Genomic DNA, 15,032 nt, shown 5'->3' with positions numbered 1-15,032 from the left:
GAAAATGAAGTGAAATGAAACTAATATATAGGCCTCGGGCCTATATCCCTGTCTGCAGGGAGGGAAGAGGAAGATTAGGTGAATGGCAGAACATTCTGTTTAATTCTGCCATGCTCTGGTATCATGTTATTGGGGCAGAGTCAATATTGCTGAACTTCAGGTGCCGGGAAGGGGGCTGTGACAGTATTTTCACAGGTGCATGGAAGTTTCTCCCTTAGCTAAAGGGAGCAAGATTTCAGTTAAAGAAGACTAGGGAGCCAGAAAGAAGAGAGTAGGGCCTTATATCCTACAGGAAAGAACTCATGACAATGCCCAGCTAAGGAATAAATGAGATGAAGTCAAGTCACATCTTAAGGGTAGGGAAGGGACACAGCAAATTACCCTCACACATTAGACAGACAGACAGACTCAGGACACCAGTTGGGGAAGCAGAACAAAGTGGATAATAGTTGATATAACAGGTAAATGGACCAAAAAAACCCCTACAAAAACAGTCATCAATCCATTCATGAACTTCACAGTTCAACACATAGGGAGCCATTGCTATATCTTAGGTGGTGTAGTTTTATCTTTAACTATTGGGTGGTACTGGAGGTCTAGGGGTGGTTTGCATGAAGAATTCAAGCCCTAGCCTGACTATGGAGGAGCTAACTAACCTGGCAGCAGTGAAGCAAGACCAAGAATGAGATCAGAAGTCCAAAGTTCAAGAGGCGATGTTACCAAAGAAACACAGAGGATAGTTAGAATAAGAGTCACCATAAGGTTTGGGTAGAGAAGAGCAGTGCATTCTGGAGTTCCACAGAGACCATGGTCCTGAGTGGCTGGTATGCAAGAGTGAACACCTCTTTCAGGATGGACGAACAGGTCTCATTGTCTTTTAAAATAGTGCACATAACTTACCAGGCTACCTATGATTGAATGGCCCTTACAGAAGTCGCAGTGAAAAAAAAAGCGGTCCAAGAGTCTGGATACATGGTCAGGAACCAGAAAGATGAGATCTCAAAGCCCAAGCTATCCCAGGAACCCAGAGATCTCAAGAGACCAAGACAAACTGAGGAAAAACAGGGAGGTACAGTAGAATAATTACAGGGATTGCTAATTTAAGAATTAATTTTGTTAATATCATTTTAACTGTTCAATAAAGGAGAAAGTCATAGGGAACATCCTGTTGAGGTAAAGATCACACCCACAGGGAGAGGGAAGAAAGAAACAGTCATTTCTGACCCTGACAAAAGAAAAGAGATTGTTGCCACCCCTTAGGGAGAATTTGTTTGTCAGATGTGATTTCCCTGGAGACTGGGGGCTCAGGGTAGCCAGGGGCCTCCAGAGCCCAGCAATGGGGGAGGGGGCTTCAAAAGGAGAGACGGGTAATTTACAACTTTGCTTTGGAACATCTCTGCCCATGTTGTACTATTTTACTTTACATTTAAAAAATCTTCAGTGAGTGTTTATTCTGGGCTTTCAAAGGAGATTGATTTTATTCAATATTTTGATTAGTTTTTTAAACACTTGAGCCATTTTTGCTCCTTTATTCTCACCTTCTGTAGATTAGGACACCATTTAAAAGTCTGACAGTCTTTTCCCTAAACACTTTGTCCTTTTGCGGTTGTTAAATATTGAATTAGATCTTGTTATAAACAGACCAGAAGCTGGCATTGTTGACATTTCCCTTCATTAGTAACTGAAAGCTGACATTTTCAACCTATCAGCTCTAGTTTGGTCTAATGATAAGAACACAGTATGGGGAACAAGGCAATCTGTTTCCTTTCCTGCTCTTATTATGAACTCACTATGAAACATTAATTGACAAAACTACTTCACTTAGTGGGTGACTAAGTTTCTCTTACAAGGAGAGTAAAAGAAAATTATTGATTAACCCTAGGATTCAAAGTCTGAATGAATGAAAGAAGGCATTAACTTGAGTCCTATGAGACTATTGATTAAACCTAAGATTTGAAATCTGAATGAATGAATGAAGGCATTGATTTGAGTCCTGATTTTGTCTCTTATTCATTATGATAGTCCCTTCATTTCTTTGGTTCTCACTCCATTTGCAAAATTAGAAAACCACAGTATCTACTTTAACCCATTCGAAGGGATTATTACATAGAGTTAATTAGATAATATAGTGAGGGCTTTACATACGGTGAAGTGCTAAACAGATGTTAGTTTTCATATTACATACTACGTAGGTTTCATGAAATAGATTCTTTAGCCAGTTTAATTGAGGGGCTTCTGGAATAATGAGAAGTTCCGGCAGGATCCGTGGTTGTGGTTGTGGAGAGCTGAAGACCTAGTTAACTCTCCTGGAACTTGTCTCTAGACTAAACTGATGAACATGGATTCTAATCTAATCCCTCAAATGTTTGAAACTTCAGTTTTGAAACCTCAATCATAGAGAATTACGTGGTTGGAGGTTGAGGTCAAGGAGCACATCTTTTGGTATTTTTATGCATCAATTTGATTTTTTGAGGAAAAAAGGAGGAAGATTTGTAGCAATTGCATGGAGATCATGCAAAATTTGTGAGAATATTGACTTGACTTAATAAGCAGGGAATGAACAAAGTTCTCCCACTCTACCAAATGGATATTCCAGGCTCTGGAGGTGTCCTAATAGGGGTGGGAGAGAATAAAAGGGAGGATGAACAGTATCTAATTAAACTTAGAGGTGAAAGTGGAGAAAAGCCCCAAAGTTATCCTTCTAAGCTTATATTCTACATTAAATTCACAGTTTGACCAGTCCCTTTTTCTGTGGGAAATCAATTTCATGCTTTACTGATTTTGATTAAATGTAGAATTACTAATAATGGGTCAAAACCTATGTGGAAAGAGTTTTGTGTAAAATAGATTATCTTTACTTTCAAATTCTGAGTAGGCTAAGGTACCCTTAACCCTCAATGAAATTTACCCAAGTGGGATGATAAAATTTTGAAGGTCAATTAGTGCCATCAATAAGGTTCTGATAAAAGCTAATAGTTTATTCTAGGCATCAAGTAAGTTGATCCTCAATCTGTTGTTATCTCCTTTGTGTTAATAAAGTGAAGCTTTATGCCCACCAAGGAGAAGGAGCCCCTCTTCCTCCAGGTTAGTCAACTCAAGCCTGGGTCCATGGCTTTATGAACAGAGGCTCGATCTTAGCCTTACTCTCACTCTCCACTGGGCACCCTTGTGCAGGCACAGGTCTATCTGGATGAGGCAGACCTGGAGTGATTTTGTTTGACCCAGTGTCCTGAACGTGTTTTGAAATAAGACTTGCTGTAAGGACTGGTAAAGGTCAGTGATGTTTTGGCTTTGCAATATTCACTTACCAGCTGCATTGCCGTGTTTTAGGGAAGAAGTAATTGTACTCTCTAAAGGTTTTTTCCCTATTTGAGTATGATTATTCCTTAACCACTAAAGCATGTGTCTTCTCTAAGTAGAATGGGAGGTGAAAATCCCCATGGAATCGTGGGAATTCTTAGCTCTGCTTTCTTACTCCTATTTGCTGTGTAAACTTGGGAAAACTGCTTAACCTCTATGAGCCTGAATCATCTCATTCGTAAAAATTACATATTTCATAGGCTTGGAATAAGGATTAAATGGGTTAGGAAGATACGTAAATTTCCTAGCGAAGAGCCTGACCTATAGCAGTAGACATTTAACAACTGTTAATTTCCCCTCCATCAACATATGTGAAAGAAAGAATAGCATGGAATGATGAGTCAGCAACCCCAGATTCTAGTAGTAGCTGTTAAGTTAGCTAGTAGTGACACTGGATAAGTCATTTAGACTGTATAGCTTAGGTTTCCTTTTTTTGCAAAAATAAGAAGTTGAATTGTCTCTAAGGTTTTTTCTAGCTTGATGAATTTATGATTATTGTACTTTTTTCTGACTTTATTCTAAGCCTAAATTTAGCAGAAAGTTATGTTTGTTACCTAAGAACCACTGACTTTCACACGGTGTTGGCATCAGCGCTTTCTCACATTCTTATACAAGAAAGAGAGTCTGCAAGTTCTGCACTGTGTCCCTTGGAAGAACAAAGGAAGGTACTATCAGTAAATCTATAGAAAACATTCCACTTCCATTTGACAGTGTTACAACTCTCTGTAGCAAAGAGGTAGAATTTTCCCCATTTTAGCATGGGCTATGCCTCACACTTCTGCATTGCAGAACCAGCTCACAAGGATCTCACCTTTGGCCCATGTCAGAGGATCTTTCATGTCTGAAGTGCCTACCTTGAGGTCCTTGGCAATGGGTCATGGCTATTGCTATCCATGCCTAGGGACATTTGTAGGCTAGATATTGGCCCTGGATGAGGAATTACTGAATTCAAACTGATATGTCTGTGGAACATAGTGGTTTCTGAGAGAATAAAATGGATGATTGTGGCCGGGTGCGGTGGCTCATGCCTGTAATCCCAACACTTTGGGAGGCTAAGGTGGGCAGATCATGAGGTCAGGAGTTCAAGACCAGCCTGACCAACATGGCAAAACACGTTTCTACTAAAAATCCAAAAATTAGCCAGGCATGGTGGCGTGCGCCTGTAATCCCAGCTACTCAGGAGTCTGAGGCAGGAGAATCACTTAAACCCAGGAGGCAGAGGTTGCAGTGAGCCAAGATCGTGCCACTGCACTCCAACCTGGGTGACAAAGTGAGACTTTGTCTCCAAAAAAAAAAAAAAAAAAGGATGATTGTAGCCTGTGAATTTCCCCACTGCTGTATATATATATTTATTTTAAACATTTTGGAAATTGATGGTATAAATAGATGGAAAATAGAGAATGTCAGTTCTCACTAATAAGTCTAGGCAAGAATTCCATTGATGGTGATTAAAACTCTTAGTTCTAGAAGTTTTTAAGGAATTGTGAAGATCTATCTGAGGAAGACTGGCAGTGCAAAGATAATTTCCCTGCAATCACAAAGACAGAATAGAGGTGGATTCTGAAAAATATAATCAACTTGCAAAAAACACTTGAATAAACTGCTGAATCGATTCTTTGTATTTAGCAAAAGGAAGCATGATAGCTAGGAACCTGCATAAATTCTCTAGAAATTAACTTGATTTTTATAGTTGACAGAGTCATGTATTAGGGCCTGGGTACCTGATATACTGGATGGACTATTTCATGCTGCCCTTGGAGACAAGTTGGAGAAATGTTGGTAGTATTGCAGCAGTGAAGTGAATTTACATGTATTGAACCATCACATCAACGAGTGTGAACTTTTACAAGATTCTTGTAGACCTGGAAAACATGGTGATAGAACTGAAAATATGTAGCCCGGGAAAGAAAAATGTTTTGTTGTTTTCCCTCTTGGGCAGTATAGGCATGGCAACTATTCTCAAATATTTCTAATAGATCTGTCATTAAAGACCAATTAGATATTCCTTGTATCTCAAGTAGGGCTATTTGGCATCAGGAAGGCAGAATTTCCTTCAAACAAGGGAAAACGTTTCTGTCAATAAGTCTAACAGAAACGACTATCTTTTGAGGTAGGAAATTTACTTCAAAGATGAGTTACTGCAGAGGTTCGATGTCTGTCTTGGACATTGTCTAGTGGTTGCTCACATTGAAGGGAATTTAGACAAGATAATTTCTTCGGGCCCACTCTAAACTTTTAGAAAGCAAATGAACATCTTTCTCTTTGTCATCATGGCTGAAGGAGCATATTCTGTTTTGTCACACAGAAAAGTCTTTCATTTCTAAGTGCCCTGAATTCAAGATGGACCAGTAATGAGCAAACCTTCTAAAAGCCATGAATAACAAGAATTTCCTCAAAGCATTACATCATGATAAAAGCCAACAGAAAGGGAACATTTTGGTTTCTTCCTTAATAAATAACCCAAAATATTTCTTGTCTATTTTAATTTAACTTTTTTTTTTGAGATAGGGTCTCACTCTATCACCCAGGTTGAATGCAGTGGTGCGATCGTGGCTCACTGCAGCCTCAACTTCTTACGCTTAGGTGATCCTCCCACCTCAGCTTCCCAAGTAGCTGGGACTACAGGCATGCACCACCATGCCCCACGATATATATATATATATATATATATATATATTTTTTTTTCATAGAGACAGGGTTTTGCTATGTTGCCCAGGCTCGTCTCAAACTCCTGGGCTCAAGCAATCTGCCTGCCTTGGTCTCCCAAAGTGCTGGGATTACAGGTGTGAGTGACTGTTCCTGGCCCCAAAATATTTCTTTCTTTCTTTTTTTTTTTTTTGGAGACAGAGTCTGGCTCTGTTTCTCAGGCTGCAGCACAGTGGTGCAATCTCTGCTCACTGTAACCTCTGCCTCCCGGGTTCAAGCGATTCTCTTGCCTCAGCCTCCTAAGTAGCTTGGGACTACAGGCGCCCACCACCATGCCCGGCTAATTGTTATATTTTTAGTAAAGGTGGGGTTTCACTTTATTGGACAGGCTGATCTTGAACTCCTGACCTCAAATGATCCACCCACCTCAGCCTCCCAAAGGGCTGGGAATACAGGTGTGGGCCACCGTGCCCAGCCAAAATATTTCTTAAATGTATCCAATCCAATAGGAATTATGACCACCATATAATAATTTGAATCATGAATGTTGCTTTTTCTCTTATATTCTAGTAGCAGTTTGTTGAAAAACAGCATCCCTTTGTAAATATCAGTAAATATTTTCTTAATGCTCAAAGTTATCCATGAGTTTTCCTTTTCTTTTCTAGTCAGATTGTTGAAGGTCTTGATTCCTAGTTTAGAAAGTTGGTAGATGTTGACCTCTTGGACTGTGTTGTCTATGTAAAGAAATACAGTTTATGGCACAAGACAGGGATGCCCTCTCTCACCGCTCCTATTCAACACAGTGCTGGAAGTTCTGGCCAGAGCAATCAGGCAGGAGAAGGAAATAAAGGGTATTCAGTTAGGAAAAGAGGAAGTCAAATTGTCCCTGTTTGCAGATGACATGATTGTATATCTAGAAAACCCCATTGTCTCAGCCCAAAATCTCCTTAAGCTGATTAGCAACTTCAGCAAAGTCTTAGGATACAAAATCAATGTACAAAAATCACAAGCATTCTTGTACACCAATAACAAACAAACAGAGAGCCAAATCATGAGTGAACTCCCATTCACAATTGCTTCAAAGAGAATAAAATACCTAGGAATCCAACTTACAAGGGATGTGAAGGATCTCTTCAAGGAGAACTACAAACCACTGCTCAATGAAATAAAAGAGGATACAAACAAATGGAAGAACATTTCATGCTCATGGGTTGGAAGAATCAATATCATGAAAATGGCCATACTGCCCAAGGTAATTTATAGATTTAATGCCATCCCCATCAAGCTACCAATGACTTTCTTCACAGAATTGGAAAAAACTACTTTAAAGTTCATATGGAACCAAAAAAGAGCCCACATCGCCAAGTCAATCCTAAGCCAAAAGAACAAAGCTGGAGGCATCACGCTACCTGACTTTAAACTATACTACAAGGCTACAGTAACCAAAACAGCATGGTACTGGCACCACAACAGAGACATAGATCAATGGAACAGAACAGAGCCCTCAGAAATGATGCCGCATATCTACAACTATCTGATCTTTGACAAACCTGACCAAAACAAGAAATGGGGAAAGGATTCCCTATTTAATAAATGGTGCTGGGAAAACTGGCTAGCCATATGGAGAAAGCTGAAATTGGATCCCTTCCTTACACCTTATACAAAAATTAATTCAAGATGGATTAAAGACTTAAATGTTAGACCTAAAACCATTAAAATCCTACAAGAAAACCTAGGCAATACCATTCAGGACATAGGCGTGTGCAAGGACTTCATGACTAAAACACCAAAAGCAATGGCAACAAAAGCCAAAATTGACAAATGAGATCTAATTAAACTAAAGAGCTTCTGCACAGCAAAAGAAACTACCATCAGAGTGAACAGGCAACCTACAGAATGGGAGAAAATTTTCACAACCTACTCATCTGACAAAGGGCTAATATCCAGAATCTACAATGAACTCAAACAAATTTACAAGAAAAAAACAAACAACCCCATCAAAAAGTGGGCGAAGGACATGAACAGACACTTCTCAAAAGAAGACATTTATGCAGCCAAAAAACACATGAAGAAATGCTCATCATCACTGGCCATCAGAGAAATGCAAATCAAAACCACAGTGAGATACCATCTCACACCAGTTAGAATGGCCATCATTAAAAAATCAGGAAACAACAGGTGCTGGAGAGGATGTGGAGAAATAGGAACACTTTTACACTGTTGGTGGGACTGTAAACTAATTCAACCATTGTGGAAGTCAGTGTGGCGATTCCTCAGGGATCTAGAACTAGAAATACCATTTGACCCAGCCATCCCATTACTGGGTATATACCCGAAGGACTATAAATCATGCTGCTATAAAGACACATGCACACGTATTTTTATTGCGGCACTATTCACAATAGCAAAGAGTTGGAACTAACCCAAATGTCCAACAACAGTAGACTGGATTAAGAAAATGTGGCACATATACACCATGGAATACTATGCAGCCATAAAAAATGATGAGTTCGTGTCCTTTGTAGGGACATGGATGAAACTGGAAAACATCATTCTCAGTAAACTATTGCAAGGACAAAAAACCAAACACCGCATGTTCTCACTCATCGGTGGCAATTGAACAATGAGAACTCATGGACACAGGAAGGGGAACATCACACTCCGGGGACTGTTGTGGGGTGTGGGAGGGGGGAGGGACAGCATTAGGAGATATACCTAATGCTAAATGACGAGTTAATGGGTGCAGGAAATCAACATGGCACATGTATACATATGTAACAAACCTGCACATTGTGCACATGTACCCTAAAACCTAAAGTATAAAAAAAAAAAAAAAAGAAATACAGTTTATACCACATCAGGTTCATATATGCCTTATAACTGAAATTGAATATTTGAGAAATGACACTTATACCTACCCGCTAGTATAACACTCTAAAATTTTCAATTGAATTCAATCCAACTAGTTAATAATTAAATACTGTTAATGCCCCACTAATTTCACAGAATTTTCAGGTTGGAAAACACTGCTCTAATCAATAGTCACTGAAAATTCAAGTAATGGCAGAATAAATTAGATAATTCAAATCTCGTCACTTAAGACATTTGATAAACTTGCTACAGAAAGATAATTTTTGCATCCTTATTGTATGAAAAGTCCTGGGGTTTGAGATATGTTTGCACATTCTTCTTTGTTTCCCTTCTTCCTAGCCTTTCAGCCTCCTCTCCCTGTCTTCCCACAGAAAACCATACACTTTGGCAGCAGCCTCTTGAAATGTGAAAGACTATAAGAAAGATGTATAGATAGACTGCCTTCGTTCTGTGTACCTTAAAGCTTTACAGCTAGAGAAGCAACTTTTAGCCTAAAGCTTGTCTGTTTATGAGCACATTCGGGTGACTGCCGTGATAATGAAATTGCCGATACACTGCTCAGAGCTGCTTGGGTAACCATTCTTCTATTACCAGGAAGGCAAACACGGTTTATAAGATCAAAGTGGACACCTCCTGCAAGTTACATTTATTACAAGAGGCTAAAGTGTCCACATTCCTAGGAATCAATAAGACTTAAGGCAGAAAGATAGTAATATGCAATAGATGAATGCAATTTTTGACAGTTCAAAAACCACCTACGTAGGGGACAGAAACAAGAGGTAACCTAGTTCTGAAAGTTACCAATTCTGCCAGCTCTGTGGTTAAGCAAGGTGCTTGATATTGGAATAGCCAGAGTCAGAGTCAGCCTGACAAAAATTTTGACTGTCAGTGCAGGCACTGAGAATACTTTTATAACTGTCTCCACTGCACATTCCTCTGATAGCATTTTGATCCTACTGTTTCAGGAAGCAGGACCCCTACTCTGCTATCACAGTGCAAATAAAGTAAAGGTCATTATAACCCGTCACTATCACGGTATTTGGAAAGCCAGCCTGGGTGAGTTTTAGCCCTTAAAACGTGTACTTTCGCATCACAGTGGCCGAACTGTGGCTCTTCTGCTGTGGGCCAGCATCTAATAACAATTCTACCATGGTTAAGGCCCTTTTGTACTCCTCTCCACATGCATGTTTTAAAAATTTTTTACATTTAAAACGTTTTAAATTTATTTTCTTTTCTCATCTACATTTTAAACTGACATATAAAAGTTGTATATATTTACGATGTACAACATGATGTTTTGAAATATGTACACGTTGTGGAATGGCTAAATCAAGCTAATTAACAGATGCATCACCTCACACTTTTGTTACTCGTCCCACCTTAAGCCCCTCTGTCAAGATTTTCAGATGGTTGCCTTCAGAGAAGTCTGAAGAGCTTCTCTCAGCTAAGCCCACTTCAAATGCTTATTAGAAACCCTTTTGCTTAGATTACTAAAAAGCTTTTCTAGTAGTTTTGAATATCCGTGAAATTTTGGCCAAAGCATTTGAGGAAGTAACAAAGATCCTTCATTATTTCTTTTCAAAAACTCTCCAGTAAGTGTCAAGTCAAAAGAGGCTGAACTCCAGAAGCTCTGGATATTTAATGAGAGCGCTTCATTTTACAAAAGAAACGACTTCTCTCGTTTGGTATCAGGCTAAAGTCTTCTGAAATTCCCTTTGCTTCCCCAGGAGTTCATTTTTCTAAAGACTAGAAGTGTAGGAAATATTTTCCTGATAATTATGAAATGTTGACTGCAATTTAAACTGTTAGTGTCAGGGAAGTGGTTTTTGTACTCAGTAGCTTCTTTACTGCAAACTTTTATGGCCCATATTATTGATGAAAAGACAATATTTTTAATGCATTTTAAATGGACTCAGAGTGTGCAAAGCCTTGATCACAGACATTTTTCTTGTACTAAGAAAAACATATATAATAGTTTTAAAATAATGATTTTAATGATATGAAAGGGTGCAGTACGAGGAATAGATACATAGTATACCTCGGGTAATCTCTGGGCTAACTGTTGGAAAAAGTTTACCATTCACTATGAATGGTCTTGATAGTCTGTCAAACTGAACTATACATATTTTTTTCTTTTTCTTTAAATGCATACTTCTCATGTCCACACTGAAAAAATAGGATGTCATTTGGTAGAGATTAATCATTAGATCATTGCTGTACATTCTTCTCTGTACAGTATGTACTTAAATTAGGGACAGTATTATCAAAGATAATTGACTCTGGATATATCACTTTGATTGAATTCCCCGTTTCAGTTGTGGGAACACCTGCTCAGGAGCACCCTTCCGTTATAGGTAGACAATTTCGACAGGGTGTAGAAAGTAGGTTTAAACACTGGTTCATATTTTATATCAATTTCTAATAAAAGAAAAACAAAATAGTTGTTTTCAGTAATCCTTTAGGGAAAAAGTCAAAAGAACAGAGACAACTGAAAATAAGAAAGCATCTAAGAAGGGAACATGGCTTCCTTCTCTATGTATTTTCTGTTTATGCATTTTCCTGGTTCTTTCATCTGTACAGTTTCATGCTTAACAAAGTTTAAGAAGGGGTGATCCATGAATTCAGCACAGCTTGTAATTTTCTACAGGGTGTAGGTCTGACCTTTCTCTGATGTTTTGCATATTGTTGCCACCTGTTTTATTCCATTTTGTTAGAGATAATTGTCTTGAGCCCAGGTTTGACACTGCAATGAGTTACCTGCCCTCACCCCATTGGCCCCGCCCTTGGCTGCTACTCACTCAAAAGGGTCGCTGGGATCTGCCCTCTGGAGCTCTGGAGGGATGGGGATTCTTTTGTAGTACATTTCCCAGTCGAAGGCTCCTCGCATGGCATCTCCAGCTTGTGCCTCATACCCAAAGTGATTGTGGTCAATGACATCGATCATGGGACACACGATGGTTTTGTGGTTTAGTGCAATTTGGTCTGAAAAATGAAAGCACAAAATAGGAAATGACATGCCTGCCTAGGTCATCTATCATTTTTCGGCAAAGAGAAGCCTATAGTCCTCCACTAATGCATAATGCTTGCAGCCTTGGCTTCCTGTCGTCCTTAGAGCACTTTTCAGGAATCTCTGAATTCTGGACTTAACGTGATGGGACAGCGATTAGGTCCAATTGGAGTTGTTGTATTTTCCTTTAAGAAAGTTATGTCCCAGAGAGACTGGCAGAAGTCCATTTAGCTCTACCTCTGTCACATTTTTGCTCTGACCTGTCCCCAATCTGTCATTTTATTGTGCATCCAACATGCGCAGAGTATAAACAGTACTTGTGTTCTTTCAAGCATACTGCTGGAACCTGCTGAGAAAATACTGGCCTGCTTTCTGGAGATTCCAAAAAGTAAATATTTAACTTCATGGTTTTTGTACCATCTAATCTCATGACAATCATGGCGGCTGCTCCCCTATAAATGCTGACAGATCATACATAGAAATCTTTGCTCTCAGGTTTGCCAGAGATTTTTCCAAGTCCTATTTTGTCACTGTTCTTGAAGCTAAACTCTGTTGATCAAAGCTATACATTTTCTTCCCTCAACATATTCGAAAAAGTATTAAGTGATATTATACTACTGCGATTACTTCTGCTACTCTTAAATTCTTGAGCAACTACTAAGTGATTTATTCTCATGCTATTCCTAATACTCTTAGCAACCCTGTAGGGTAACTATTATTGTCATCCCCAATTTATGTACGGGGAAGGTAAGATTAGAGAAATTAAATAACTTATCAAGGGTTATGCAGCTTTTGAGAGCAATAACCAAGATGCAACCTCTGCTTAACAATCCAATTTTAAACCTGACCTTTCGAGTGTTCCATTGTGCTTCTCATGGTAGCAGAGAGGTGATTTGTTTTTTTTCAGTTCCAGCATCTTCCTTTCCTATGTGGCTATGGTTATTGTGATGACATTAATAGCTAGCACAGGGCACTGGCATTTGCATCCTTTGGTTTCGCTAGAATAGCTATCTGTGAGGTATCTTTCTTTCCAAGAATGTGAATTTAGTTAATATTTATTGTAACAGACCAATGCTGTCTAGTAGGCAGAACTTCTTGTTATTCATAAGACCTTTAGATGTGACAATAAACAAATAAACAACAGATATCATTTAGCACAGTTACGAAGTTTGGTTATTTCCATAACATATTTTGTTTCCCCAGAGTTTGTGGAGTAAATGTCATTTGTGTTGGGGATAAAGTTCCTGCAGTAAGGAAACTGTCCGTTTGCTTCAGAAGTTTCTCTTAAGCATGGGATAAAAAGCATAAGGTTTTACTGGTTATAATAATAAGTGGCTGTATTTCGATGACACTGATGAAACAGGGGATGGAAACCACAGAATTTTGTGAAAACTTTCACCTTTAGGTCTATATGCCTTTCCATCCATCCATCCATCCATCTGTCTGTCCGTACATCCATCCATCCATCCATCCATCCATCCATCCATCCATCCCTCCCTCCATCCATCCATCCATCCATCCATTTATCCATCCAGTCATTCTTTTCATATTTCAGCAATTATTTATTGATTAGAAATTATGTGCTAGTCACTTTTTCTAGGTTCTGGGGATACCATGATGAATAACATCACAAAAATTTCTGTCTTCAGGAATGAAGCAAAGACAATTAATAAACATAATAAATAACTAAATTATATAGTGTTTTAAAAGGTGATAAATGAGATGGGAAAAAAATAAAACAGGAGAAGGGGAATGCAGGATACTGGAGTGTGGAAAGGGTGCGATTTTAGAGCATGGCCCTGGTAAGCCACAGAAAGCCAGAGCTGGGCTTTGTCTTACTTTAGTTTAATTAGCAGATGAAGAGACCCCCCAGCACCATTTCTAGTTAATCTGCACCAAGGGATGGCTAAGCATTTGTTTTTTTACCAGGGCAAGCCTTATAATGGGTTTTACTGAATGGTATTTCCCCAGAGATGTCTTTGACAGAGGAGACCATCGTTGCTGGGTCCAGAATATTTTTTCTCTCATCCCTGAAGGTATTTTAGTATTAACGTTTCAGTGACTTTCTTCAATCAAATTCAGAATCAGGTTGATTTACAAGTTCTTTGACCATCAAGGAGTCCCAAGGTGACCCAAAGAGAATGTGTCTGTTAAAGTAACTGTCAACTTTTCCTTCAAATTTCCTTTTCACTCTTATCCAGCTGTACTAGCTTAGGTTGAAAGCAGCATGACTAATTTTTCATCCAAGGCTTGTGCCTACATTTCAATTTCCAGGGATCAAACAAACAGACTTAATGGGAAATTGAAATTCAGGTATAATCCCAAGGTGAAAAATGAGCCAAGAAACTGTGTGGCTCTGCCTGTTTTCTCATTTTGGATGATGTGTCAAGACACTGATAGAGGAAAATAAGAAAGATAGTGATGCTGAGCTTGAATCATTTCTTATCCATCAGGACTACAGGAAATGAAATACTTTAATGGGAAAATGTGGGTTGTGGGTTTCTCTTACTCTTTTTTTTTCTATCTTCTTTTTAGTTAGATTCAAAGTGAACAATCAGAGACTCAATAATCGGCATTTAGGGATTTGCTTTGGTTCATAAATAAATTAGGCCTTTTGCTGACTTCCTTGAGTATTCAACACCATATAGGTCAAATTCTGTTTGAGGGAATCTCACTGTTGCTGATGAAGCTCTAAATTGCTGTGTCCTTGGACAAGGTACTTCTAATTAAAGGTTCCGAGGAGTCTCTGACTGCAAGGGCACCGAAACATTCGGTTGATTAGGATAACTGGGCAGTCACCTGTGCAGGGGTATGTGGCTGGGCAATGTGGTGGAGGGTGTTGGGTGCTGGTTGTTTCCTGTTTTAAATCCTACACAGTTTCAATTGATTTTCCCCCCCACATCTTTTACTAATGGAGCTTTGCTGGTTCTTGCTGAAAACCTACACAGTAGTCAATAGCAAATTGTTCTTTCTGAGACAGCTATTGTGAAGGCAGTTGCTAGTGACTTTAGTTCCAAGGTCAGGGATATTTTTACAATAAAAGTTGATTTAGCAAAGTCGGAAAGGAGAACACAATGTGTGCACCGAGAACTTTTTAGAAGGAGGGTTTTTTCTTTTTCGAGCTGACAATTTATTTCTTTTTTTTAAT

The 15,032-nt window shown here is 38.9% G+C and overlaps 1 protein-coding gene across 3 annotated transcripts in view; it reads right to left on the bottom strand.

Moving 5' to 3' along the window:
- Window positions 1-15,032, bottom strand: part of GALNTL6 (polypeptide N-acetylgalactosaminyltransferase like 6) — a 1,246,491-nt gene that overhangs the window by 229,235 nt on the left and 1,002,224 nt on the right. For all 3 annotated transcript variants that reach the window (XM_063638415.1, XM_055276416.2, XM_055276415.2), the window contains one exon: window positions 11,676-11,859. In XM_063638415.1, the coding sequence (XP_063494485.1) occupies window positions 11,676-11,859 (184 nt within the window). The remainder of the gene's footprint in view (window positions 1-11,675; window positions 11,860-15,032) is intronic.

The sequence above is a fragment of the Symphalangus syndactylus genome, chromosome 4 (genome assembly GCF_028878055.3).
Source record: "Symphalangus syndactylus isolate Jambi chromosome 4, NHGRI_mSymSyn1-v2.1_pri, whole genome shotgun sequence".
In the NCBI taxonomy this organism is placed as follows: Eukaryota; Metazoa; Chordata; class Mammalia; order Primates; family Hylobatidae; genus Symphalangus; species Symphalangus syndactylus.
Note: the sequence above shows the minus strand (reverse complement) of the source record. Positions and strands in the feature narration are given on the sequence as shown.